Below are 27707 nucleotides of genomic sequence, written 5' to 3'. Positions count from 1 at the left end.
CACAACCCTGGCCGGTGGTTGTGGAGGTCTGCGGGCGGGGGGCTTATCAGAATCTGGAAGCCCCCTTTAACAAGGGGACCCCCAGATCCCGGCCCCCCCTGTTTGAAATGGTAAGGGGGTACAAAAGTACCCCTACCATTTCACAAAGAAAGTGTAAAAAATGTTTAAATAAAACAAACACACTTTTTAAAAATTCCTTTATTAAAAATAAAAAAAAGATTCCAGCGGCGGTAATCCACTCTTGCTATCCAGCGACGGACGGTCAGCTCTCCATCGATGTCTAATGTCATCCAGCGCAGCGCAGCATCCTTCTTCTGTCTCCTCCACGGAGACACTGGAGGCATTCCGGCGCTGACGTTTCTTATATACGGAGGGCGGGGCCACCCGTCACCTGACCCCGCCCCCCTCTGACGCAAGGGGAAACCCGGGGTTCCCTGTGACGTAGGGGTGACCCGCACCCCTCTGATGTAACACAGGCAGGTTTCCGTTACATCAGAGGGGGGCGGGGTCACCCATACGTCACGGGGAACCCCGGGTTTCCCCTTGCGTCAGAGGGGGGCGGGGTCAGGTGACGGGTGGCCCCGCCCTCCGTATATAAGAAACGTCAGCGCCGGAATGCCTCCAGTGTCTCCGTGGAGGAGACAGAAGAAGGATGCTGCGCTGCGCTGGATGACATTAGACATCGATGGAGAGATGATCGTCCGTCGCTGGATAGCAAGAGTGGATTACCGCCGCTGGAATCTTTTTTTTATTTTTAATAAAGGAATTTTTAAAAAGTGTGTTTGTTTTATTTAAACATTTTTTACACTTTCTTTGTGAAATGGTAGGGGTACTTTTGTACCCCCTTACCATTTCAAACAGGGGGGGGGCCGGGATCTGGGGGTCCCCTTGTTAAAGGGGGCTTCCAGATTCTGATAAGCCCCCCGCCCGCAGACCTCCACAACCACCGGCCAGGGTTGTGGGGATGAGGCCCTTGTCCTCATCAACATGGGGACAAGGTGCTTTGAGGGGTCACGGACCCCCAAAGCATCCTCCCAATGTTGAGGGCATGTGGCCTGGTACGGTTCAGGAGGGAGGGGGGGCCGCTCTCTCGTCCCCCCCTCTTTTCCTGCGGCCTGCCAGGTTGCGTGCTCGGATAAAGGGTCTGGTATGGATTTTTAGGGGGAACCCCACATCAATTTTTTTTTTAATTTGACGCGGGGTTCCCCTTAATATCCATACCAGACCTGAAGGGTCTGGTTATGGATATTTAGGGGGAACCCCACGTCAAATTTTTTCTTAAATTTGAGGCAGGGTTCTCCTTAATATCCATACCAGACCTGAAGGGCCTGGTAATTGAATTTGGGGGACCCCCACGCTTTTTTTTTTATTTATTTATTTTTTTATCAATGACTTTCAATGAGTGTTCTCTGTATTACGGGAGCCGACAATTCATTATAGCGGCGAGTGATTTTAAAGGACTTTTTTTCCTGCATAAATGACACTTTGTGCAGGGACAGTTCTAAGCACGGGAAACATGCGCCCCTTCACAGGCATACTATAGACAACCCCCCCCCCCCCCCCCCCTACGAAATTTAAAGGAATATTACACTTTTATTGTTTCACTTTAATCATTATTAAAATCACTGCTCCCGAAAAAACGGCCGTTTTTAAAACTTTTTTTTGCATTGATACATGTCCCCTGGGGCAGGACCCGGGTCCCCAAACACTTTTTAGGACAGTAACTTGCAAATTAGCCTTTAAAATTAGCACTTTAGATTTTGAACGTTGGAGTCCCATAGACTTTAATAGGGTTCTAAAGTATGCTATATACTAGCTCCGTCGAATCTTCTTTATACATTCGACAGACACCATAAGCCTTCAAAGACAGATTCGACTGTAATTCATGTGGATTTTCGGACGAATGCAATTTTTGAACGAAAAACGAAATAAATAAAAACGAATTTCGGGAGTAACTAAATAAATTAAGTTTTCAGACGAAAACGAAATTCCGAAACGAAATATTTTACTCTGCACATGTCTATTGAGAAGGTGGAGGAGAGGAGACCATGTATGGTAGGAAGGGTGATGTGTCCAGGATTGTTGTGTTCATTGAGAAGGTGGAGGAGAGGAGACCATGTATTGTAGGAAGGGTGATGTTACTTGGGTTGTTTGCGTAAAAAAGAGAAGGTGGAAGAGAGAAGACCATGTATAGGAGGAAGATGATGTGTTTCGGGATTGTTGTGTACATAGGGAAGGAGTGTCCACAGTCGGATTTTGGGTTGTTTCCCACTGTGTTCTCTGGGGGGGGGGGGGGGGATTATTTCTTTTGTTTATAGAATGTACAACTTACTTGTCACACTGCTGTTTGGTGGACCCATGCTGCTGGTGGATGTGAGTTTGACTTTCTCATCTGTGAAAACAGAACCATGAAAAAAAAAAAAATGAAACGCGGTGTTACAAATGACCTATCCTCCTAAACAATGGCAGACAATGGACTGGTGTTGGCTGTTGCTTTAGCAGTGTGACATTTTACCACTAGAATTTAAAATGCGAAGAGCCCCGAACTGCAGGAAGAGTGGCGTGATATGAAGAGGTGGAGGAGAAGAGCGGATAGGTTGAAGATTGATGTGATCTGGGTTCTTACATACATAGGGAAGGTGAATATGGCCGGGAAGGAAGGTGACGTGACTCATATTTCTATAGGTTTTCATGAGCCGCTGAATTATAAGATAGACCTGATGTACGATGGGCACCTTGTGGTGTCTTATCTGCACTGCCTGTGATGGTTCACATGAGTTCTTCCTTACTTTAGGTCTGTGTTGAACATCACAAATTGTAATGCAAAATGACGTTATACAAATAGGAGTGAATGGTTCATGAACAGTTGGCAACCACTTGGGCTCTGAATGGACAGTTGGATAAATGGTTCTATATTTAGGATGTATCCGGTCTATAAACCAGAGGTTCTGGATGGACAGTTGGATAAATGGTTCTATATTTAGGATGTATCCGGTCTATAAACCAGAGGCTCTGGATGGACAGTTGGATAAATGGTTCTATATTTAGGATGTATCCAGTCTATAAACCAGAGGCTCTGGATGGACAGTTGGATAAATGGTTCTATATTTAGGATGTATCCGGTCTATAAACCAGAGGCTCTGGATGGACAGTTGGATAAATGGTTCTATATTTAGGATGTATCTGGTCTATAAACCAGAGGCTCTGGATGGACATTTGGATAAATGGTTCTATATTTAGGATGTATCCGGTCTATAAACCAGAGGCTCTGGATGGACAGTTGGATAAATGGTTCTATATCTAGGATGTGTCTGGTCTATAAACCAGAGGCTCTGGATGGACAGTTGGATAAATGGTTCTATATTTAGGATGTATCTGGTCTATAAACCAGAGGCTCTGGATGGACAGTTGGATAAATGGTTCTATATTTAGGATGTATCCAGTCTATGAATTAGAGGCTCTGGATGGACAGTTGGATAAATGGCTCTATATTTAGGATGTATCCGGTCTATAAACCAGAGGCTCTGGGTGGATAGTTGGATAAATGGCTCTATATTTAGGATGTATCTGGTCTATAAACCAGAGGCTCTGGATGGACAGTTGGATAAATGGTTCTATATTTAGGATGCATCCGGTCTATAAACCAGAGGCTCTGGATGGACATTTAGATAAATGGCTCTATATTTAGGATGTATCCGGTCTATAAACCAGAGGCTCTGGATGGACATTTAGATAAATGGCTCTATATTTAGGATGTATCCGGTCTATAAACCAGAGGCTCTGGATGGACAGTTGGATAAATGGTTCTATATTTAGGATGTACCCAGTCTATAAACCAGAGGCTCTGGATGGACATTTAGATAAATGGCTCTATATTTAGGATGTATCCGGTCTATAAACCAGAGGTTCTGGATGGACAGTTGGATAAATGGTTCTATATTTAGGATGTATCCAGTCTATAAACCAGAGGCTCTGGATGGACAGTTGGATAAATGGTTCTATATTTAGGATGTATCTGGTCTATAAACCAGAGGCTCTGGATGGAGGAGGAGAGGAGACCATGTATGGTTGGAAGGGTGATGTGTTCAGGATTGTTGTGTTCATTGAGAAGGTGGAGGAGAGGAGACCATGTATGGTTGGAAGGGTGATGTTACTTGGGTTGTTTGTGTAAAAAAGAGAAGGTGGAAGAGAGAAGAAGGTGTACAGAAGGAAGATGATGTGTTTCGGGATTGTTGTGTACATAGGGAAGGGGTGTCCACAGTCGGATTTTGGGTTGTTTCCCACTGTGTTCTCTGGGGGGGGGGATTATTTCTTTTGTTTATAGAATGTACAACTTACTTGTCACACTGCTGTTTGGTGGACCCATGCTGCTGGTGGATGTGAGTTTGACTTTCTCATCTGTGAAAACAAAACCATGAAAAAAAATGAATGAAACGCGGTGTTACAAATGACCTATCCTCCTAAACAATGGCAGGCAATGGACTGGTGTTGGCTGTTGCTTTAGCAGTGTGACATTTTACCACTAGAATTTAAAATGCGAAGAGCCCCGAACTGCAGGAAGAGTGGCGTGATATGAGGAGGTGGAGGAGAAGAGCGCATAGGTTGAAGATTGATGTGATCTGGGTTCTTCCATACATAGGGAAGGTGAATATGGCCGGGAAGGAAGGTGACGTGACTCATATTTCTATAGGTTTTCATGAGCCGCTGAATTATAAGATAGACCTGATGTACAATGGGCACCTTGTGGTGTCTTATCTGCACTGCCTGTGATGGTTCACATGAGTTCTTCCTTACTTTAGGTCTGTGTTGAACATCACAAATTGTAATGCAAAATGACGTTATACAAATAGGGGTGAATGGTTCATGAACAGTTGGCAACCACTTGGGCTCTGGATGGACAGTTGGATAAATGGTTCTATATTTAGGATGTATCCAATCTATAAACCAGAGGCTCTGGATGGACAGTTGGATAAATGGTTCTATATTTAGGATGTATCCGATCTATAAACCAGAGGCTCTGGATGGACAGTTGTATAAATGGTTCTATATTTAGGATGTATCCGATCTATAAACCAGAGGCTCTCTCATAGCTGTCTGATTCATGACGGGGTTTCTTTAGACACACTTACCCCGAACAATGAGATTTATTTCTCTTCCTAGAATAACATTATTCACCAGCGCCTCCGCCTTGTAGAGCCCGGAGTCCCCTACAGTCAGGTCCTTTATGGTCAGCCTTCCATCGGTAGGACTGATAGTCGCTCTGTCCTGAAGATGGTAAAAAAAAATATCCAGCCGGGGCTTCAGCTCCATGTCCACCAGCTTGTTACCATTTATCTTCCAGTTTATCTCTGAGGGATCTCCGCTATATTGTGGCTCCAGAGTGACTTCTTCTCCCACCTCTGTATGCATTGTGAGAGGAACTGCAGAGAGATCAGAGAAAAGACGTCAATGAAATCCAGTGCAGAACACGAGGAATGGTCTTCACCCCACAGCACTGAGCAGAACCATACCGGAGAACCGAGGGGAGACATCTGAGAGATGGTCGGGTCAGAAAGTGGACTCCCCTCAATTCTGTGGTAGAGACCGTGATTGATCAGCAACGGTGAAGGAAGAAAGAGAAGAAGAGAATAGAGCTGCATCAAAATTCCCCTCCAAGAAAACCTGATCAATAAGAGTTCCTCCAAGAATTATTATGGCTACATTGTCCACTGTAATGGAGCCCCACACTGCTACCTCCCAGAGGCAAAGGCCAACATTATTGTTCCAGGAAAAACAGAGAGCACTCCACCCAACACCACTCTAAAGTTCCCGTCTACATCACAACCCCCCCCACTTTACACCCCCCCCCTTCACAGCATAGTGTCCCACTTTACACCCCCCCCTTCACAGCATAGTGTCCCACTTTACACCCCCCCCCCCTTCACAGCATAGTGTCTCACTTTACACCCCCCCTTCACAGCATAGTGTCCCTCTTTATATCCCCCCCCTTCACAGCGTAGTGTCCCACTTTACACCCCCCCTTCACAGCATAGTGTCCCACTTTACATCACATCCCCCCCCCTTCACAGCAAAGTGTATCACTTTACATCCCCCCCTTCACAGCATAGTGTCCCACTTTACATCACATCCCCCCCTTCACAGTATAGTGTCCCACTTTACATCACATCCCCCCCCCTTCACAGCAAAGTGTATCACTTTACATCCCCCCCCTTCACAGCATAGTGTCCCCCTTTACATCCCCCCCCTTCACAGTATAGTGTCCCACTGTACATCACATCCTCCCCTTCACAACATAGGGCCCCACTTTGCATCCCCCCCCCCTTCACAGCATAGTGTCCCACTTTACATTTCCCCCCCCCGGTCACAGCATAGTGTCCCACTTTACATCGCATCCCCCACTTCACAGTATAGTGTCCCACTTTACATCGCATCCACCCCCCTTCACAGCAAAGTGTATCACTTTACATCCCCCCCTTCACAGCATAGTGTGCCCCTTTACATCCCCCCCTTCACAGTATAGTGTCCCACTGTACATCACATCCTCCCCTTCACAGTACAGTGTCCCACTTTACATCACATCCCCCCCCCCCTTCACAGCATAGTGTCCCACTTTACATCGCCCCCTCCGTCACAGTATAGTGTCCCACTTTACATCACATCCCCCCCTTCACAGTATAGTGTCCCACTTTACATCACATCCCCCCTCCCTTCACAGCAAAGTGTATCACTTTACATCCCCCCCTTCACAGCATAGTGTCCCCCTTTACATCCCCCCTTCACAGTATAGTGTCCCACTGTACATCACATCCTCCCCTTCACAACATAGGGCCCCACTTTGCATCCCCCCCCTTCACAGCATAGTGTCCCACTTTACATACCCCCCGTCACAGCATATTGTCCCACTTTACATCACATCCCCCCATATCACAGCATAGTGTCCCACTTTACATCGCATCCCCCCCTTCACAGTATAGTGTCCCACTTTACATCGCATCCACCCCCCTTCACAGCAAAGTGTATCACTTTACATCCCCCCCTTCACAGCATAGTGTGCCCCTTTACATTCCCCCTTCACAGTATAGTGTCCCACTGTACATCACATCCTCCCCTTCACAACATAGGGCCCCACTTTGCATCCCCCCCCTTCACAGCATAGTGTCCCACTTTATATCCCCCCCCCCGGTTACAGCATATTGTCCCACTTTACATCACATCCCCCCCTTCACAGCATAGTGTCCCATTTCACATCGCCCCCCTATCACAGCATAGTGTCCCACTTTACATCGCATCCCCCCTTCACAGTATAGTGTCCCACTTTACATCGCATCCCCCCTTCACAGCATAGTGTCCCACTTTATATCCCCCCCCCCCCCCGGTTACAGCATATTGTCCCACTTTACATCAAATCCCCCCCTTCACAGCATAGTGTCCCATTTCACATCGCCCCCCTATCACAGCATAGTGTCCCACTTTACATCGCATCCCCCCTTCACAGTATAGTGTCCCACTTTACATCGCATCCCCCCTTCACAGTATAGTGTCCCACTGCACATCACATCCTCCCCTGTACAACATAGTGCCCCACTTTACATCCCCCCCTTCACAGTATAGTGTCCCACTTTACATCCCCTCCCCCAGTCACAGCATAGTGTCCCACTTTACATTCCCCCCCCTTCACAGCATAGTGTCCCACTTTACGGGAAAACCGTTCGTCTGTGTGCTGGTCCGCGGACCAAATACGAGGCAAGGGCAGCCATTGGCTACTGGCTATTGAACTTCCTTTTCTAGTGCCGTCGTACGTCATCACGTTCAAAACGAACTGACTTTCGAAAGGACTTCAGTCTGTTTGTGTGTGGGCAAGTCCGTTCGCTCGGAAGTCCGTCATAACTCCGTCGAAAGTCCATCGGGAAGACCGTCAGACCTTTTCTGCCGGAAAGTCCGGTCGTGTGTACGCGGCATTAGTGATACAGATAAACAATAAGGAATTATGCCCCGTACACACGAGAGGGATTAGGTCTGACAAACCTCCGACGGAGTTCCGCTGGAGTTCCGACGGAGTTCTGGCGGATTTTTCGACCGAACGGACTTGGACACACACCATCACACTAAACTCCGACGGAGTCGAATGTGATGACGTACGACTGGATTCGACGTAGGAAGTTCATAGACAGTAGCCAATAGCTGCCCTAGCGTCGGTTTTAGTCCGTCGGAGTAGCACACACACGAGCGAATTTTTCGAAGGGACCGGGTCCGACGGAGTTCCGTCGGGAAAATTTAAAGCATGCTTCATTTCTAAAGTCCGTTAGACTTTAGCGGAGCTAAAGTCCGTTGCAGCCCACACACGATCGAATAGTCTGACGGACTCAGTCCGTCAGACTTTGGATGTCGAAAAGTCCGCTCGTGTGTACGGGGCTTTAGGAATTCTAATGGTTGTAGGAGATAAAAAAAGGAAAAAGGACAGAATTAGACGAGGTGAGGATGTGGCACTAAGAGAGATAATCATGCGAAAATGATGAATAGGACCTCTCCAGGAATATGATGAGACATCAATAAAATATCACATAGAAGATATGTGTATCAGTAAAGTCTCCACTGGAGTTATAGAAGACCCTATCCATGCCGCCCCCCAGTCATGGAAATCTCCAATGGAGATGTAAGATGCTATTAAAAGGGTAAAACAAAGGGTTCCGGCCTTCCCTCACCGGGATAAATAAATTACCAGTGTCTACTGTTGGAGAGATTTCTCCAACAATTTCTGTCCCCATGACAAGATAAGATAATAAGACAAAAAGACATAAACTGCATCAAGTATGAGGACACTAAAATCCAACAGGGGATTCAATCTCCATCCAAATCTTAAAAAAAAATGTTTGGCTGTTGTCGGAAGAATATGTTGATGAAACCATCAAGAAAAGAATATCAAGCCAATTTAAAATAGTGCCACTCGTTAAATAAAAAAAAACAAAAATGCAAATTACAAACTTAAGAATACCATAGACCAGTGATGGCTAACCTTGGCACCCCAGATGTTTTGGAACTACATTTCCCATGATGCTCAAGTATACTGCTGCATGGATGAGCATCATGGGAAATGTAGTTTCAAAACATCTGGGGTGCCAAGGTTTGCCATCACTGCCGTAGACCCTACTCGTCTATGGAGGGTGGTGGAGGACAACATAGGCACTCTCACTGGAGGTTGTGGGAGGAGGAAGACATGGATCCTTTGAATTTGAATGGATGGTGGGGCAGGAGGACATTGACTCTCCATGGAAGGCCAGGGAGGAGAACATGGCCCTCTCAGTAAATGGAAGTGAGGCCACTGGCCCTTTCAGTGGAATATAAGGAAGGACATCGGTCCAATTAGTGGAGGGTGCTGGAGTAGGACATCGGTCCTCTCAGTGGAGTATTAGGAAGAAGAGCATTGGTCCTCCCAAGGTAGGGTGGAGGAGTAGGACAGTGCTTTCCACCAAAGGAAAGGATGATATGGACCTTCTCAGTGGGGGGTAGGGGAGGAGAACCTATGCTCTCTCAGTGGATGGTGTGGAAGAAGGACATGGCTCCATCCTTTTAAGGAATATGGAAGAGGATATTAATCCTCCCAGGAGAGGACCAGAGAGAAAGACAGGGTTTATCCCAGTGGAGGATTGAAGAGGAGGACATGGGTCCCTTGAGTAAAGGGGGGGCAGTTATATAGACTCTCTTCATGGAGGGCAGGGGAGGAAGACATGGGCCTCTCAGTGAATGGTGAGTGGGGACAATGGCCTTCTTAGTGAAGTATAAGGAAGAAAGACATCTGCCCTCTCAGTGGAGGGTGGAGGAGTAGGACAAGGCTTTCTCAGTGGGGAAGGAGGATATGAACCTTCACAGTGGAGGGTGGTGGAAGGCAATATATGCACTCTAACTGGATGGTGTGGAAGGAGGACATGGATCCACCCTTTCAAGGATTGTGGAAGAGGATATAAATCCTCCCAGGAGAGGATCAGAGAGAAAGACAGGGTGTATCCCAGTCGAGGATTGAAGAGGAGGACATGGGTCACTTGAGTGAAAGGCAGAGCGAGGATATAGACCAGTGATGGCGAACCTCGGCACCCCAGATGTTTTGGAACTACATTTCCCATGATGCCCAACTACACTGCAGAGTGCATGACCATCATGGGAAATGTAGTTCCAAAACATCTGGGGTGCCGAGGTTCGCCATCACTGGTATAGACTCTCTTCATGAAGGGCAGGGGAGGAAGACATGGCCCTCAAAGTGAATGGTGGGTGAGGACACTGACCTTCTTAGTGAAGTATAAGGAAGAAGGACATTGGCGCTCTCAGTGGATTGAGGAGGAGTAGGACTAGGCTTTCTTAATTGGGAAGGAGAATATGGCCCTTCACAGTGGAGGGTGGTGGAAGGGAGCATATGCACTCTGGCTGGATAGTGTGGAAGAAGGACATAGATCCACCCTTTGAAGGGTTGGGGATGAGGACATAAATTCTCCCAGCAAGGGACACGAGAGGAAGGCGTGTTTTTTCCCAGTAGAGGATAGAGTAGGAGGACATGGCTCCTTTGCATGGAGGGCAAGGTAGGAAGACATGGCATTCTCAGTGAATAGTAGGACTAGATATAGATGATAATTTAAAAGTAATGAGTAAACACGGGGTAATGGTGTGTGTAGACAGAAGGTTTGGATCTCATGCTCACAAGGGGAGACTGAGAAGGGATGACACTAGGAAGTATAAAAGATTGTATAACTTTATCAAAGTACTCACTAAGTGGGATTGCACTTTCCTTTTTACATCCCCCCTTGCATTCTCCTCCTCGACATGAACTATAGAGGGAGAAGCAGGGATTATTTCTGCTCAACGTCAGGGAATTCAAATGTTAATTTTGAGCCCCCAGGTTTTATTCTTTTTTCGCTCTTCTTTTTTCTTTTTCCGCATTTCCTAGAGTTATGCAGTCTAGAGTTTTGAATATTGGCTCTTGGAATGTCCGAGGGCTGGGAGCCTCTGTAAAAAGAGCAGTAGTGTTTGACACCCTGGAAAAGTGTAGGGTAGGATTGATCTGCCTACAGGAGACACACCTAATTAAAGAAACCATATTAAAAAGTCAGAGTAGGAAATTTCAAGTCCAGTACCATTCAGTCCACACCTCCTATTCGAGGGGAGTGGCTGTGCTGGTAAGGAGAGAGGTGGCGTTCTCCTGTCGGCAGATCAATATAGACAAAGAAGGGCGGTTTATTTTTCTACACTGTGTAATTGAAAATCAGAAGTATGTTTTTGCAAATGTTTATATTCCTCCCCCATTTAAAATGGAAGTTTTATATTGTTTGATGGAATTTATAGCGGATAAATCGGGGATTCCTCTTATAGTAATGGGAGACTTTAATGAGGTTATAAATAAAAGCCAGGATAGGTTTCCGCCAGGAATATATATGCAAACGGAGGCTGAGATCCGGCTGTCTCGATTTTTGCTGGAGGGGGGCCTGTCTGATATATGGAGAATGCGTAACCCGGACCAGTTGCAATACTCATGTTTCTCAAGCTCATACTCCTCACTCTCAAGGATAGATTTAGTCCTTGGGAATAAGGAGGCAAGCCGTGTAGTAAGGGAAATAGTTTATCAACCTAGAGGGGTGTCAGATCACTCGCTAGTGACAGTATCGGTAAATCTAGGGGGGATAAAGCCCCCAAGAGTATGGAATATGAATCCAGTGTGGTTTGAGTTAATTGGAGACCACGAGAGGGTGCTGTGTAGAGTGGCAGAGTTCATGGAGTTTAACAGTGGGTTTGCAGAAGTAGGAGTAATATGGGACGCATTGAAGGCCTATCTTAGGGGTATTCTTATTCAACAGGTAGCGAATGTTAAGAAAACATCTAATGAATGGGAGAATAGGGTTAAAAGGGATCTAGTAATAGCAGAGAGAGCATATATAGAAAACCCCACCCCAGAGAAAAAAAAATATGGTTAGAGAAACAACTGGAACACAAGGTAGTGGTTACTAGGAAAATAGAGAATAAAAGATTGTTCCAGAAACAAGTGGAATATGGGGAAGGGGAAAAAGTAGGAAAGATGCTGGCACAGATTGTAAGAAGTAACTCCTCGCCATCCACTGTCCCAGTGATAAGGACTGAGAAAGGAGAAATATCAGCACAGAGCTCAGTGATTACTGATACCTTTAGGGTATGCCAAACTGTATTCCTCACGGGGGACAGAGGTTGGCGAGGATATGGATAGGTTCTTTTCGAATATCAAAATGCCTTCCCTAACAAAGGAGGAGAGTGAGATAATGGAAGCCCCATTAACAATTGAGGAAATCCAGTGCGCAGTAGCAGAAATGGCCAATAAGAAATCCCCAGGGCCAGATGATCTTCCTGTGGAAACCTATAAATATTACAGTAAAATATTGCTTCCAGAGCTCCTTAAAGTAATTATTTGGGCAAAAAAGGAGGGGAGATTGCCGACTTCAATTACTGAGGCAACAATAATAGTCTTACACAAGGAGGGGAAGGACCCATTGGAAACACAATCCTATTGACCCATTTCCCTTCTCTGTGCGGATGCTAAAATATTAGCCAAAGTATTAGCCATTAGATTGAATAAAATTATTTCCAGGCTGATACACCCCGACCAAACAGGTTTTATCCCAGGCAGAACTACAAGCACGAACATAAGAAGATTATATCTTAATATGCAGGTACCTATAGAGAATGATGGCGATAAGGCGGTAATGGCTTTGGATGTAATCAAAGCCTTCGATAGTTTAGAATGGCCCTATAACTGGCGGGTACTGAGGGAATTTGGGTTTGGCCCTAATCTTATTGCATGGGTAAAAACCCTGTATAACAGCCCTAGTGCTAGAATTAGGGTTAATAATGAATATTCAGGTAGGATTTTCCTAGAGAGGGGGACAAGACAGGGGTGCCCTTTGTCACCCCTGATCTTTGCCCTGGCAATAGAACCATTAGCTATTGCAATTAGATCTAGTAGGAATATGGTCGGTTTCCAAAGGAGGACGAGGGAAGAGAGGATAGCGCTATATGCGGACCATATTCTCCTCTTTCTGGGGGACACAGAGCAGTCCCTCAGACAAGGGATGAAACTTATTACAGATTTCGGGAGGTTCTCAGGCCTGGAGATAAACTGGGAAAAATCAGCTCTTATGCCATTGGATAAAAGTAGGGCCCAAAGCCCAGGGACAGGTGCGCAGCTGGAAGTAGTGGAGCGCATGAAATACCTGGGGATACACATACAAAGAGATCCTAATAAATACATAAGTGATAATTTGGCTCAATTAATAGCTAAATTTAAAAAGAAAATCGAAATCTGGAAAAGACTCCCATTATTGAATGCAGGGAGATGCAATTTGATTAAAATGGTATGGATGCCTCAGTTATTGTATGTGTTACATAATTCCCCGATTTGGGTAGATATAATGTGGTTTAGGAAAATAGAGGTATTATTTCGAGAACTTATATGGAAAGGGGGAGTATCTAGGATTGCTCTACAAACTTTGCAATCACCCACAAGAAAAGGAGGAATGGCAGTTCCACATCCAAGGAGCTACTTTTTAGCTGCTCAATTACAACACTTTGAAATGAGTGAAGAGATGGGTGGAGGAACTAACAGGGCCCTAATATTAATGGAGACACCCCATAAGAATATGGTAGAAGCTCTGGAGGCAAATTCATTTCCTAAAAAAAAAATACCTACAATAAAATTAGTAGTAAAGTTGTGGAAGGCAGTCAAGGCGATTAAAGGCCTGGGAGGCTTAACTCAGTACACCCCATTGTGGGATAACCGGAACCTGCAGGAAATGGAAGAAATAGGGGTATATAAAGAATGGGAAGTTAAAGGGATAGATAAGTTGGCCCAGTTATACACAGGGAAAATATTAAAAACATTTAGCGCTTTAAGATCAGAGTTTGATATATCAAAACAATCATTTTATAAATATCTTCAAATTAGACACGCTCTAGGGAAACAATTTAATAGGCAAGGTCCTGTGTGGAATAACCCCCCTATTTTTAGCAGATTAAATGCCCCAGTAAGGACAAAAGGATTTATAGCGGATGTATATCCAGTCATATGTGAAGGAAGTATAGGAAGCCCAGAAAGGTTTAAATGTAGAAGGAAATGGGAGGAGGAGTTGGGAATATTTACGGACGAACAATGGAGGAAAATACTGGAGGATGGTTATTCAGTCTCAGTCTCGCCTGCCCAGAAGATGCCACACTTAATGTTGCTACATAGAGCCTATTATACACCAAAAAGACTGTTTAGTTTTGGATGCAGAGCAGATGACAAATGCCCTAGATGTCAAGAGTCCGGAGACCTGGCTCACATGTTCTGGCGATGCCCAAAATTGTTTCGCTACTGGTCAGAGATTGTTATCACCTTGAATGAAACATTTGGTGTAGCGATCAGAGGGGATCCCAGGATATGTGTGCTGGGCCTGGGTGAAGCAATAGGAAGATCGCGACATACAAATAAAGTAATACTGAGATGTCTGTTTCAGGCAAGAAAATTGTTAGCTCAAAGGTGGCAAGCAAAAAATGCCCCCTCAGTAGCAGACTGGCAGTTAGTAATCACGGAGACAATATGGAAGGAGAGGGTGATATATTTGAGGAGAGGAAATTTTAAAGAATTTAAAAAGATGTGGAAACCCCGGCTGGATAGAATGAGATATCCAGAATGAGGCCATGGGAGAGGAGGAAGTCGGGTAGAGAGAGAGGAAGTAGGAGGGGAAGGAGGAATATCTGAGCAATGAGTGAAAAGAGGGGTTAGATAGACGAATTATTGACACATCATGGATAGGAACGTTTTCCAAAGGTTTTATTATTCACAATAGTATTACTGTATTTGTAAAGATGTAATAAGTGTTACACGTGCTATAGAGAATGTTGCTCTTGCTTTTATTATGTAAAAGAATGTTGAAAATGAATAAAGATTATGAAATTAAAAAAGAATAGTAGGACTAGGCTTTCTTAATTGGGAAGGAGAATATGGACCTTCACAGTGGAGGGTGGCGGAATGGAACACATATGCACTCTAACTGGATGGTGTGGAAGAAGGACATAGATCCACCCTTTGAAGGGTTGGGGATGAGGACATGAATTCTCCCAGCAAGGGACCAGAGAGGAAGACGTGCTTTTTCCCAGTAGAGGATGGAGTAGGAGGACATGGCTCCTTTGCATGGGGGGCAGGGCAGGAAGACATGGCCCTCTTAGTGAATGGTAGGTGAGGACATTGACCCTCTCAGTGGAGTGTGACAGACCTAGACAGGACAGAGGCTATTGGAGGGGACTGAATGCCAGCCACTTGCCTTGTGATTATGGGCCCTGGCATTTGGGGAACTGTGCTCTTTGTGAGCTGTATGCCTGGGGACCCCTGAGGTAGTTTTACTTGGATTCAGGTCCATGCCGCCCCCCAAGACAGACAGACTCTGGATATGTAAATGCCATGTTAGCAATAGACTGAATCACACTATTGGGACACAAACTCTTAGATGCTAATATCATCACCTCCAGCCACCTGTCTGTTGTCTTGTATAATGTAAATGAGTCTAGTCTGGCTTGACACAGATTCCAAAGAGTATTTCACCTATTGTTGTTTTGTTGTTTGTACTAATTACCCCTGCAATTGAATGAAGGAGTCCAGTGCTGATTAGATAATTAGCTCATGCTAATTAGGTTAGGTTTTAGTCACTCCGCTGTATATATTTTGTGTGAGATCTCAAATAAAGGTGATTCCTGATGTACTCCAAGACTGCTGTTGTCTAGTTCTTGGGGGTTCCTATAGCCAGAGCCATTGGACTTGTGTTCCAGGACTTAGGATGCGGTATTACTGATGGAAAAACTCAAGCGGAGTGTGGGGGACATTCCGTCACATGGAGTATAAGGAAGAAGGACATTGGCCCTCTCAGTGGAGTGTAAGGAAGAAGGACATTGGCCCTCTCAGTGGGGGTGGAGGAGTAGGACTAGGCTTTATCAGTGGGGAAGGAGGCTATGGACCTTCACAGTGGAGGGTGGTGGAAGGGAACATATGCACTCTGGCTGGATGGTGTGGAAGAAGGACATGGATCCACCCTTCAAAAGGTTGCAGATGGGGACATGAATCCTCACAGCAAGGGACCAGAGAGGAAGACGTGTTTTTTTCCCAGTAGAGGATAGAGTAGGAGGACATGGCTCATTTGCATGGAGGGAAGGGCAGGAAGACATTGCCCTCTCAGTGAATGGTGGGTGAGGACACTGACCCTCTCAGTGGACTATAAGGAAGAAGGACATCTGCCCTCTCAGTGGAGGGTGGAGGAGTAGGACTAGGCTTTCTCAGTGGGGAAGGAGAATATGGACCTTCACAGTGGAGGGTGGCAGAATGGAACATATGCACTCTAACTGGATGGTGTGGAAGAAGGACATAGATCCACCCTTTAAAAGGTTGAGGATGAGGACATGAATCCTCACAGCAAGGGACCTAAGAGGAAGACGTGCTTTTTCCCAGTAGAGGATGGAGTAGGAGGACATGGCTCCTTGGCATGGAGGGCAGGGCACTGACCTTCTTAGTGAAGTATAAGGAAGGACATTGGCCCTCTCAGTGGAGTGTAAGGAAGAAGGACATTGGCCCTCTCAGTGGGGGTGGAGGAGTAGGACTAGGCTTTCTCAGTGGGGAAGGAGGCTATGGACCTTCACAGTGGAGGGTGGTGGAATGGAACATATGCACTTTGGCTGGATGGTGTGGAAGGAGGACATAGATCCACCCTTTAAAAGGTTGAGGATGAGGACATGAATCCTCACACCAAGGGACCTGAGAGGAAGACGTGTTTTTTTCCCAGTAGAGGATGGAGTAGGAGGACATGGCTCCTTTGCATGGAGGGTAGGTGAGGAAGACATGGGCCCTTTTAATGAATAGAGAGGGACAGGGAAGTGGAGTTTCAGAGGAGAGGGGGGTTGGAGGACATTCTGTTGTGTAGAGATGGATATTTTTCATGATTCCCTCTTCTATACGCCATTCACCCCATTTATTTATTTTGTGTACTTTTGCCCTGCTGTTATGCACTTATCTTGGGATTGCTGGTGGCGTGTTTATACACAATGTGCAGAATATGCTATTTTGTTGCTTTTCAGCATTTCCTGATCTGCTTTCCTTTCTTTTTATTAAACAAGACTGTTGAACACTTCCCCATCCGTCTGTCCTCCTCTGCCCCTCATTGCTTCACCACCCCCGCCATCCCCGCCCTCCCCGCTCAGTTATTTTATCATCGATTCCCATAATGCACTTATATTATAGAATGTTTGGTGGCTTCTGTTGCGGTTTCCTGTTTTCACATTACACTTCCCCTTTATTGATGGCACTCAGCAGTCTTCTCTACCATCGTAGTGTATATGAAGGGCTCATAGCGCTGCCAGTCAATGTACATACATAATAAATTATACACAGTACAGTCACCCAGTACAGGGTCGGGACAGAAGGGGGGGGGGGGGCAGGTGTAGGGCTGCCACCTGTCCGGGATTCCCCCGGACAGTTCGGTTTTTGAAACTCTTGTCCGGGTTTCAGGCAGACTGGAACCCTGGACACGTTATTCAGACCGGCTCTGGCTCTCCTATATATATAGCTATATTGGGTCTGTTGCACTCTATATATGTACGCTGTGTATATACAGTTATATATTCCTCTATATATATGTACGCTGTGTATACAGTTATATATTCCTCTATATATATGTACGCTGTGTATATACAGCTATATATTCCTCTCTATATATGTACTCAGTGTATATACAGTTATATATTCCTCTATATATATATATATATGTACGCTGTGTATACAGTTATATATTCCTCTCTATATATGTACGCTGTGTATATACAGTTATATATTCCTCTCTATATATGTACGCTGTGTATATACAGTTATATATTCCTCTATATATATATATATATATATATATATATATATATATATATGTACGCTGTGTATACAGTTATATATTCCTCTCTATATATGTACACTGTGTATATACAGTTATATATTCCTCTCTATATATGTACGCTGTGTATATACAGTTATATATTCCTCTCTATATATGTACGCTGTGTATACAGTTATATATTCCTCTCTATATATGTACGCTGTGTATACAGTTATATATTCCTCTCTATATATGTACGCTGTGTATATACAGCTATATATTCCTCTCTATATATGTACGCTGTGTATACAGTTATATATTCCTCTGTATATATGTACGCTGTGTATACAGTTATATATTCCTCTCTATATATGTACGCTGTGTATACAGTTATATATTCCTCTATATATATGTACGCTGTGTATATACAGCTATATATTCCTCTCTATATATGTACGCTGTGTATATATAGTTATATATTCCTCTCTATATATGTACGCTGTGTATATACAGTTATATATTCCTCTATATATATATGTACGCTGTGTATATACAGTTATATATTCCTCTATATATATATGTACGCTGTGTATATATAGTTATATATTCCTCTGTATATATGTACACTGTGTATATACAGCTATATATTCCTCTCTATATATGTACGCTGTGTATATACAGTTATATATTCCTCTGTATATATGTACGCTGTGTATATACAGTTATATATTCCTCTCTATATATGTACGCTGTGTATACAATTATATATTCCTCTGTATATATGTACGCTGTGTATATACAGCTATATATTCCTCTCTATATATGTACGCTGTGTATATACAATTATATATTCCTCTGTATATATGTACACTGTGTATATACAGTTATATATTCCTCTCTATATATGTACGCTGTGTATATACAATTATATATTCCTCTGTATATATGTACACTGTGTATATACAGTTATATATTCCTCTCTATATATGTACGCTGTGTATATTCCCTATTCCTGTCTGTCATGCAATGCCTGTTGTTGTACCGTCTTCCTATATATAAAGAGGAAGTGTACAATATACAGTATACGGTGTGGCTGGTGGTGGCGTATAGAGAAGTTCTTCATCACTCCCCCCCCCCCCCCCCCCCCCCAGGACACTCACCTGGGCACACCCAGCTCCAGAGTCCGCAGAGCAGCAGGAGGACACAGGACATGGAGCGCTCCATCTCTACTCAACAACGACTAGTTAAATGCGCGCCCCCCCACCCCCACCCTTCCTGTGTTGCTCTCTTACGAAAGCGAAAGAGCAGAGCCAACAGAAAAATCACAGGCAATATATTTTCTGATGTTTCATAGTTAAAAAAAAAAAAAAAGGAAGCACGTTTGACACTATTTTGGGACCAGTGACATTTATACAGCGATCAGTGCTATAAAAATGTACTGATTACTGTGTAAATGACACTGGCAGTGAAGGGGTTAACACTATGTGGGCGAGGAAAGGGTGAAGTGTGTCCTAGGGAGTGATACTAACTGTGGGGGGGGGGCTACCGCTAACATGACAGCGATCTCTGCTCCTGATGACAGGGGGCGCTGATCTCTGTCATGTCACAAGGCAGAACGGGGAACTGCCTTGCTTACATTTCCCCGTTCTGCTGCTCCGATTGCGGGCACCCGCCGGTCGTTCAGTCCGCGTGACCCGCGGTCACGGAGCACACGGTGGGCGTTGCTTGCGCACAATGCCGCATCTTAAAGGGGACATACCCGTACGCCCATTTGCCCAGCCGTGCCATTGTGCTGGCGTATATCGCCGTGCGCTGGTCGGCAAGGGGTTGATGTCCTTTTGCATTACATAACAGAACATCTTCCTAAATGCTGGTAGCTCCCTCAGATGCCGGGCCCATAGTCCACAGGCAGGAGGCCGGCATTCGGTCCTCTCCAAAGGCCTCCGTCCCGGGTGAGTCTGTCACAAGAGGCAGTTGTGTGGAGGAAAATGCCTTGTTGAGGTCAGAGGAGAATGGGCAGACTGGTTCCAGATGATAGAAAGACAACAGGAACGCCAATAACCTCTCGTTGCACCCAAGGTATGCAGAATACCGTCACACATCCAACCTTGAAGCAGATGGGCTACAGCAGCAGAAGACCACATCAGGCGCCACTCCCATCAGATAAGAACAGGAATCTGAGGCTACAATTGGCACAGATCACCAAAACTGGACAATAGAAGATTGGAAAAACGTTGCCCGGTCTGAGGAGTCTGCATTTCATCTCTGACATTCAGATGGTGGGATCAGAATTTGGCGCATGGATCCATCCTGCCTTGTATCACCGGTTCAGGCTGGTGGTGGGGGTGTAATGGTGTGGGGGATGGGGTATCACCGGTTCAGGCTGGTGGTGGGGGTGTAATGGTGTGGGGGATGGGGTATCACAGGTTCAGGCTGGTGGTGGGGGTGTAATGGTGTTGGGGATGGGGTATCACCGGTTCAGGCTGGTGGTGGGGGTGTAATGGTGTGGGGGGTGGGATATCACCGGTTCAGGCTGGTGGTGGGGTGTAATGATGTGGATGATGGGGTATCACCGATTCAGGCTGGTGGTGGAGGTGTAATGATGTGGAGGATGGGATATGACCGGTTCAGGCTGGTGGTGGGGGTGTAATGGTGTGGGGGATGGGGTATCACCGGTTCAGGCTGGTGGTGGGGGTGTAATGGTGTGGGGGATGGGATATCACCGGTTCAGGCTGGTGGTGGGGGTGTAATGGTGTGGGGGATGGGATATCACCGGTTCAGGCTGGTGGTGGGGGTGTAATGGTGTGGGGGATGGGATATCACCGGTTCAGGCTGGTGGTGGGGGTGTAATGGTGTGGGGGATGGGGTATCACCGGTTCAGGCTGGTGGCCAGTGACGTGGCATGTGACAATCCGCATCTGGTGGCAGGCGACATGGCAAGTGACAATCCACATCTGGTGGCCGGTGACAATCCGCATCTGGTGGCCGGCAACGGGGCAAGTGACAATCCACATCTGGTGGCCAGTGACGTGGCAAGTGACAATCCACATCTGGTGGCCGGTGATGTGGCAAGTGACAATCCACATCTGGTGGCCAGTGACGTGGCAAGTGACAATCCACATCTGGTGGCCGGTGACGTGGCAATCCACATCTGGTGGCCAGTGACGTGACAATCCACATCTGGTGGCCAGTGACATGGCATGTGACAATCCACATCTGGTGGCCGGTGACGTGGCAAGTGACAATCCGCATCTGGTGGCAGGCGACATGGCAAGTGACAATCCACATCTGGTGGCCGGTGACAATCCACATCTGGTGGCCGGTGACAATCCACATCTGGTGGCCGGCAACGGGGCAAGTGACAATCCACATCTGGTGGCCAGTGACGTGGCAAGTGACAATCCACATCTGGTGGCCAGTGACGTGGCAAGTGACAATCCGCATCTGGTGGCAGGCAACATGGCAAGTGACAATCCGCATCTGGTCACAGGCGACATGGCAAGTGACAATCCACATCTGGTGGCCGGTGACAATCCGCATCTGGTGGCCGGGAACGGGGCAAGTGACAATCCACATCTGGTGGCCAGTGACGTGGCAAGTGACAATCCACATCTGGTGGCCGGTGACGTGGCAATCCACATCTGGTGGCCGGTGACGTGGCAATCCACATCTGGTGGCCGGTGACGTGGCAAGTGACAATCCGCATCTGGTGGCCGGTGACGTGGCAAGTGACAATCCACATCTGGTGGCCGGTGACGGGGCAAGTGACAATCCACATCTGGTGGCCGGTGACGTGGCAAGTGACAATCCGCATCTGGTGGCCGGTGACGTGGCAAGTGACAATCCGCATCTGGTGACCGGCGACGGGGCAAGTGACAATCCACATCTGGTGGCCGGTGACGTGGCAATCCACATCTGGTGGCCGGTGACGTGGCAAGTGACAATCCACATCTGGTGGCCGGTGACGTGGCAAGTGACAATCCACATCTGGTGGCCAGTGATGTGACAATCCACATCTGGTGGCAGGCGACGTGGCAAGTGACAATCCACATCTGCTGGCCGTTGACATGACAATCCACATCTGCTGGCCGGTGACGTGACAATCCACATCTGCTGGCCGGTGACGTGACAATCCACATCTGCTGGCCGGTGATGTGACAATCCACATCTGCTAGCCGATGACGTGGCAAGTGATCCGCTGCATCCGGTGGCAAGTGACTGACTCTGCAGTATGGTGAGTTGAACCACTTCATTATATATTAGAATGTAACAATAGAAATAATGCACTAAAAATCACCCCGACACCATATTAACCACTATGCCATGATGATTGAAGCGCCAACACAAGCCATGGCCCGTGAAAAATTGCTTACCACCGCCCCCCCCCCGTGGGCATGCAAAAAGGTTGGTAACCACTGCCATGGGCTCCAGCCCCAGATCTTTCGCAGACCTAGCAATGCTCCTGGATGACAGTAATTCCCAACAACCAATTATATTTTATTCTACTGTAAGACCAGTAGGGGGAGCTCTAGCTGTCTGCAATTGAGTATTGCACTCTGTATTGCCCCCTAGGACAGTGATGGAGAACCTCGGCACCCCCCAGATGTTTTGGAACTACATTTCCCAAGATGCTCCACTACACTGCAGAGTGCAGGAGGATCATGGGAAATGTAGTTCCAAAACCTCCTGGGTGCCGAGGTTCTCGGTCCCTGCCCTGGGATCTTGTGTGGATGGGGTGGACGGGTTTCCATCTCAGATCTGTCTGTATTGTATGTCAGATCCGGTATTAGTCTGATAAGTGAGCGAATCCATCGCACATCCTGTGCAGCAGCCGCAGCGTTTCCTGTGACACTCCCGGGGGAGGGGGGAGGGGAGGCGGAGGCGACAATGCTCAGAGAAAAGTTACATTTTTGCCTTTACAGCAAAAAAACATTTATAAAATGTAACAACCTATCAGAATTCTTCCTGGAAGTCTTCCAGTTATTTGGCTTCATTATAATCAGATGTGATTGGCTGCCGTGCACTTCCTTATCATTTGTTATATTTTTATTGTCTGTTATTCTGTAGGAAGTGGAGGGTCAGCCTGCAGAGCACTGAGCATGGAGCATTTCTCAGTCACTTACCGTCTCAGCTTCCACCAGCAGGGTGTGCTACATGCAAATGAAAACTTTTACCCACTCCGTGCCATAAACCGATTCCTCCATCCCAATCCGATTCCTCCATCCCAATCCGATTCCTCCATCCCAATCCGATTCCTCCATCTCAATCCAATTCCTCCATCCCAATCCGAATCCTCTATCGCAATCCGATTCCTCCATCCCAAACCGATTCCTCCATCCCAATCCGATTCCTCCATCCCAATCCGATTCCTCCATCCCAAACCGATTCCTCCATCCCAAACCGATTCCTCCATCCCAATCCGATTCCTCCATCCCAAACCAATTCCTCTATCCCAATCCGATTCCTCCATCCCAAACCGATTCCTCCATCCCAATCCGATTCCTCCATCCCAAACCAATTCCTCTATCCCAAACCAATTCCTCCATCCCAAACCAATTCCTCCATCCCAAACCAATTCCTCTATCCCAAACCAATTCCTCCATCCCAAAACTGATTCCTCCATCCCAATCCGATTCCTCCATCCCAATCCAGTTCCTTCATCCCAATCCAATTCCTCTATCCCAAACCAATTCCTCCATCCCAAACCAATTCCTGTATCCCAAACCAATTCCTGTATCCCAAACCAATTCCTGTATCCCAAACCAATTCCTCCATCCCAAACTAATTCCTGTATCCCAAACCAATTCCTCTATCAAAAACCTCCTCCTCGTGCCCAAAGCCCGGTATAAATCCAAGGGTGATCGGAGATTCGCTGTCCAAGGGCCTCAGCTATGGAATGCTCTACCAATCAACATCCGCCTGGAAGAAAATCACCTGGCTTTTAGGAAAAAACTCAAGACCTTCCTCTTTTAGCAGATGATCAAAGCTCGCCACAGCGCCTAGAGGCAATTCAGTTCGCATTGTGCGCTATACAAGTATTTCATTCATTCATTCATTCATCCCAAACTAATTCCTGTATCCCAAACCAATTCCTCCATCCCAAACCAATTCCTCCATCCCAAACCAATTCCTCCATCCCAAACCAATTCCTCCATCCCAAACCAATTCCTCCATCCCAAACCAATTCCTCCATCCCAAACCAATTCCTGTATCCCAAACCAATTCCTCCATCCCAAACCAGTTCCTCCATCCCAATCCGATTCCTCTATCCCAATCCGATTCCTCCATCCCAAACCGATTCCTCCATCCCAAACCAGTTCCTCCATCTCAATTCGATTCCTCCATCCCAATCCGATTCCTCCATCCCAATCCGATTCCTCCATCCCAAACCAGTTCCTCCATCCCAATCTGATTCCTCCATCCCAATCCAATTCCTCCATCCCAATCCAATTCCTCCATCCCAATCCGATTCCTCCATCCCAATCCGATTCCTCCATCCCAATCCGATTCCTCCATCCCAAACCAATTCCTCTATCCCAAACCAATTCCTCCATCCCAAACCAATTCCTGTATCCCAAACCAATTCCTCTATCCCAAACCAATTCCTCCATCCCAAAACTGATTCCTCCATCCCAAAACTGATTCCTCCATCCCAATCCGATTCCTCCATCCCAATCCGATTCCTTCATCCCAATCCAATTCCTCTATCCCAAACCAATTCCTCCATCCCAAACCAATTCCTGTATCCCAAACCAATTCCTCTATCCCAAACCAATTCCTGTATCCCAAACCAATTCCTGTATCCCAAACTGATTCCTCCATCCCAATCCGATTCCTCTATCGCAATCCGATTCCTCCATCCCAAACCAATTCCTCTATCCCAAATCGATTCCTCTAACCTAATCAGATTCCTCTATCCCAAACCAATCCCTCTATCCCAATCCCATTCCTCCATCCCAAACCAATCCCTCTATCCCAATCCAATCCCTCTATCCCAATCCAATTCCTCTACCCCAATCCAATTCCTCTATCCCAAATCAATTCCTCTATCCCAATCCAATCCTCCATCCCAAACCGATTCCTCTATCCCAAACCGATTATTTTATCCCAAACCAATTCCTCCATTCCAATCAAATTCCTTTATCCCAAACCAAATCATCCATCCCAAACCAATTCCTCTATCCAAAACCAATTCCTTTATCACAAATGTGCGGATAATCACACCAAAACATGGTGCTAATAATAAATGGTCAGCTGGTGTGCGTAAAGTAGAACTATAGTCAAAAGGTTTTTCATTTTGGGTAGAGTAAGGGAGGCTTATAACCCCTGAAAGGTTTATTTTTTTACATCTCTGTCCCATTGGGGAGATTTACCTTCACTTCCTGTCCCCATAGGCAAACAGGAAGTGAGAGAAAATCTCTGTAAAATAACCACTTGCCTCCCAAGCCAATTCTGACACTTCTCTCCTACATGTATGACCCCTCCCATGATCAGCCAAAAAATTATGACCCCTCCCATGATCAGCCAAAACATTATGACCCCCATGATCAGCCAAAACATTATGACCCCCCCATGATCAGACAAAATATTATGACCCCCATGTTCAGCCAAAATATTATGACCCCCCCCATGATCAGACAAAACATTATGACCCCCCCATGATCAGCCAAAATATTATGACCCCCCCATGATCAGCCAAAATATTATGACCCCCATGTTCAGCCAAAACATTATGACCGCCCCCCCCATGATCAGCCAAAATATTATGACCCCCATGTTCAGCCAAAACATTATGTCCACCCCATGATCAGCCAAAACATTATGACCCCCCCCCCCCCGCTCCCCCATGATCAGCCAAAATATTATGATCCCCATGTTCAGCCAAAACATTATGACTCCCCATGATCAGTCAAAAAATTATGTCTACAACATGATCAGCCAAATAATTTATGACCCTCCTCCCCATGAACAGCCAAAACTTTATGACCACCCTATGAACAAAAAAAAAAAATAATATTTGAAAAAAAAAACATTTTTGAAAAAAATGTTCAGCTCTTTCAGCTAATGATGGGACTTCTTCAACTTTTTTACTACTATTTATACTTTAAATTTAAAATATTAAGCTTTTAACACTTTTCACAATTACTCCAGCCACTCCAACCACACAACAGTTACTCAAGCCACTCCACCCACTTACTCCGCCCACTCCAGTAGGTTGAAGCAGGAACACTTCACACAATTTCCCCAGAAATTGTCGACTTTTCTAGTTATTATTATTTTTACTGGTAATGGCGGTGATCCGCGATTTTTATCGGGACTGAGACCTTGCGGCGGACAGATCGGACACTTTTCACACTTTTTTGTGACCAGTGACATTTATACAGCAATCAGTGCTATATAAAAATGCATTGATTACTGTATAAATGACACTGACAGTGAAGGGGTTATCACTAGGGAGGCAATTAAGGGGCTAATTGTGTTCCCTGGGAGGTGTTTCTAACTGGGGGGGGGGGGACGCTTGCCTGAGAGGGGAGAGATGACTGTCTGCTGTCTATGAAATCCCATGCAGGGAGGGGAACAGCTGAGCAAGTGAACAGAAAGGTAATGAGCTCACCCAGCAGCTCCAAAGGGAGTCGTGCGCTACATGGAGGTGCCACCGAGGTTTATCTTTCTGTTAACCCGTTACCCCTAGCAACACACAGACAGACCCCTGCTACATGTGTAATAATAATAAAATAATAATAAAAACCAGTGATGATAAAATACCATAAAAAACAAAACAAAACAAAAGAAGCTCTGTGTGTGGGGAATTGATTTTTTTTTTATAAATGTCATTTGGGTAGAGCGTGGCATGACAGCGCAATTACAGGATAAAATAGCACAATGCTGAATGGCAAAAAAATGGCCTGGTCGTGAAGGGGGGTAAAACCTTTCCGGAGGTCAAGTGGTTAAAATTTGCTTAACCGTACTGCACATGCGCGTCGCCACCGGTCATTATAGCGTTGCCATAGCAAGTAAAGAGTCAGCGAGGGTGCATAATTGGTACAAAGCGGAAATCTTGAATGCCCACATAGTGAAGATCACTGAATTGGGGGTGGGGAGCAGGTAGCACTCCGGGGGGAGGGAAGGTGGGGGGGTAATTAAAGAAGAAGTAGAGTTCTCCTTCATACATCATATGGGGGGGGGAGATTTACTAAAACTGGCGAATATAAAATCTTGTGCAGGTGTTCATGGGAGCCAATCAGCTTCCAGGTTTTATTGCCAAAGCTTCACTGAAGAGAAGCTGAAGCTAGAAGCTGATTGGCTGCCATGCCCAGTTTTAGTATGGGGTGAATATAAACTGTACACAGAGGGGCCCATTTTATGGGTGTTTTCACACAACATTCACTTTTTTCTTGGGGGGGGGGGGGTGAATAATGTGTGAATGTTCAGTGAATGAATCTCAGGCCGTGATTGGTGAGTATTGGGAGGATGGTGATTCTTATCCCCGCACTCCAGTCACAGAGCCGTTCATTCACTGGAAAGAATGAAAAACCAGGGCTAATCCACAGAGAAGAACAACTGTGACGCCATTTTGTCGTAGTCCCGCAGTCTCGGACTCCGAGGAAAATCAGAAGGCGCGCGCGCGCTGCATCTACCCTGCGGGGAGACAAATATGTAAGGTGTGATCGCGCTCTATGCCAATCTGTAAAGTCAGTCCTCGGACAGACTGTGTGTGGTGGGCTATTCCTTCTTCCATTGGCTGGAGTCGTCTGCGATCTGTTATTGGTCAGTAGTGATTCGGACGCTCCGCCCTCTACATCTGACAGGTTCGCT

The 27707-nt window shown here is 46.1% G+C and overlaps 1 protein-coding gene across 3 annotated transcripts in view; it reads right to left on the bottom strand.

Annotated features, from left to right (window-relative positions):
- LOC143981565 (uncharacterized) overlaps positions 1-19182 on the bottom strand; it is a 93932-nt gene extending 74750 nt beyond the window's left edge. For all 3 annotated transcript variants that reach the window (XR_013274321.1, XR_013274322.1, XM_077479517.1), the window contains exons 1-4: positions 19052-19182; positions 5130-5420; positions 4339-4398; positions 2333-2392 (exon numbers count right to left, since the gene is read on the bottom strand). Coding sequence is in view for 1 of the 3 variants with exons in the window: in XM_077479517.1 (XP_077335643.1) it covers positions 2333-2392; positions 4339-4398; positions 5130-5420; positions 19052-19115 (475 nt within the window). In the remaining 2 variants the exon portion in view is untranslated. The remainder of the gene's footprint in view (positions 1-2332; positions 2393-4338; positions 4399-5129; positions 5421-19051) is intronic.
- Positions 19183-27707: the final 8525 nt, after the last annotated feature.

The sequence above is a fragment of the Lithobates pipiens genome, unplaced genomic scaffold (genome assembly GCF_037356315.1).
Source record: "Lithobates pipiens isolate NorthernLeopardFrog02 unplaced genomic scaffold, aLitPip1_a1.2 Scaffold_16, whole genome shotgun sequence".
NCBI lineage: Eukaryota > Metazoa > Chordata > Amphibia > Anura > Ranidae > Lithobates > Lithobates pipiens.
This window is presented reverse-complemented; position numbering and strand designations above follow the sequence as displayed.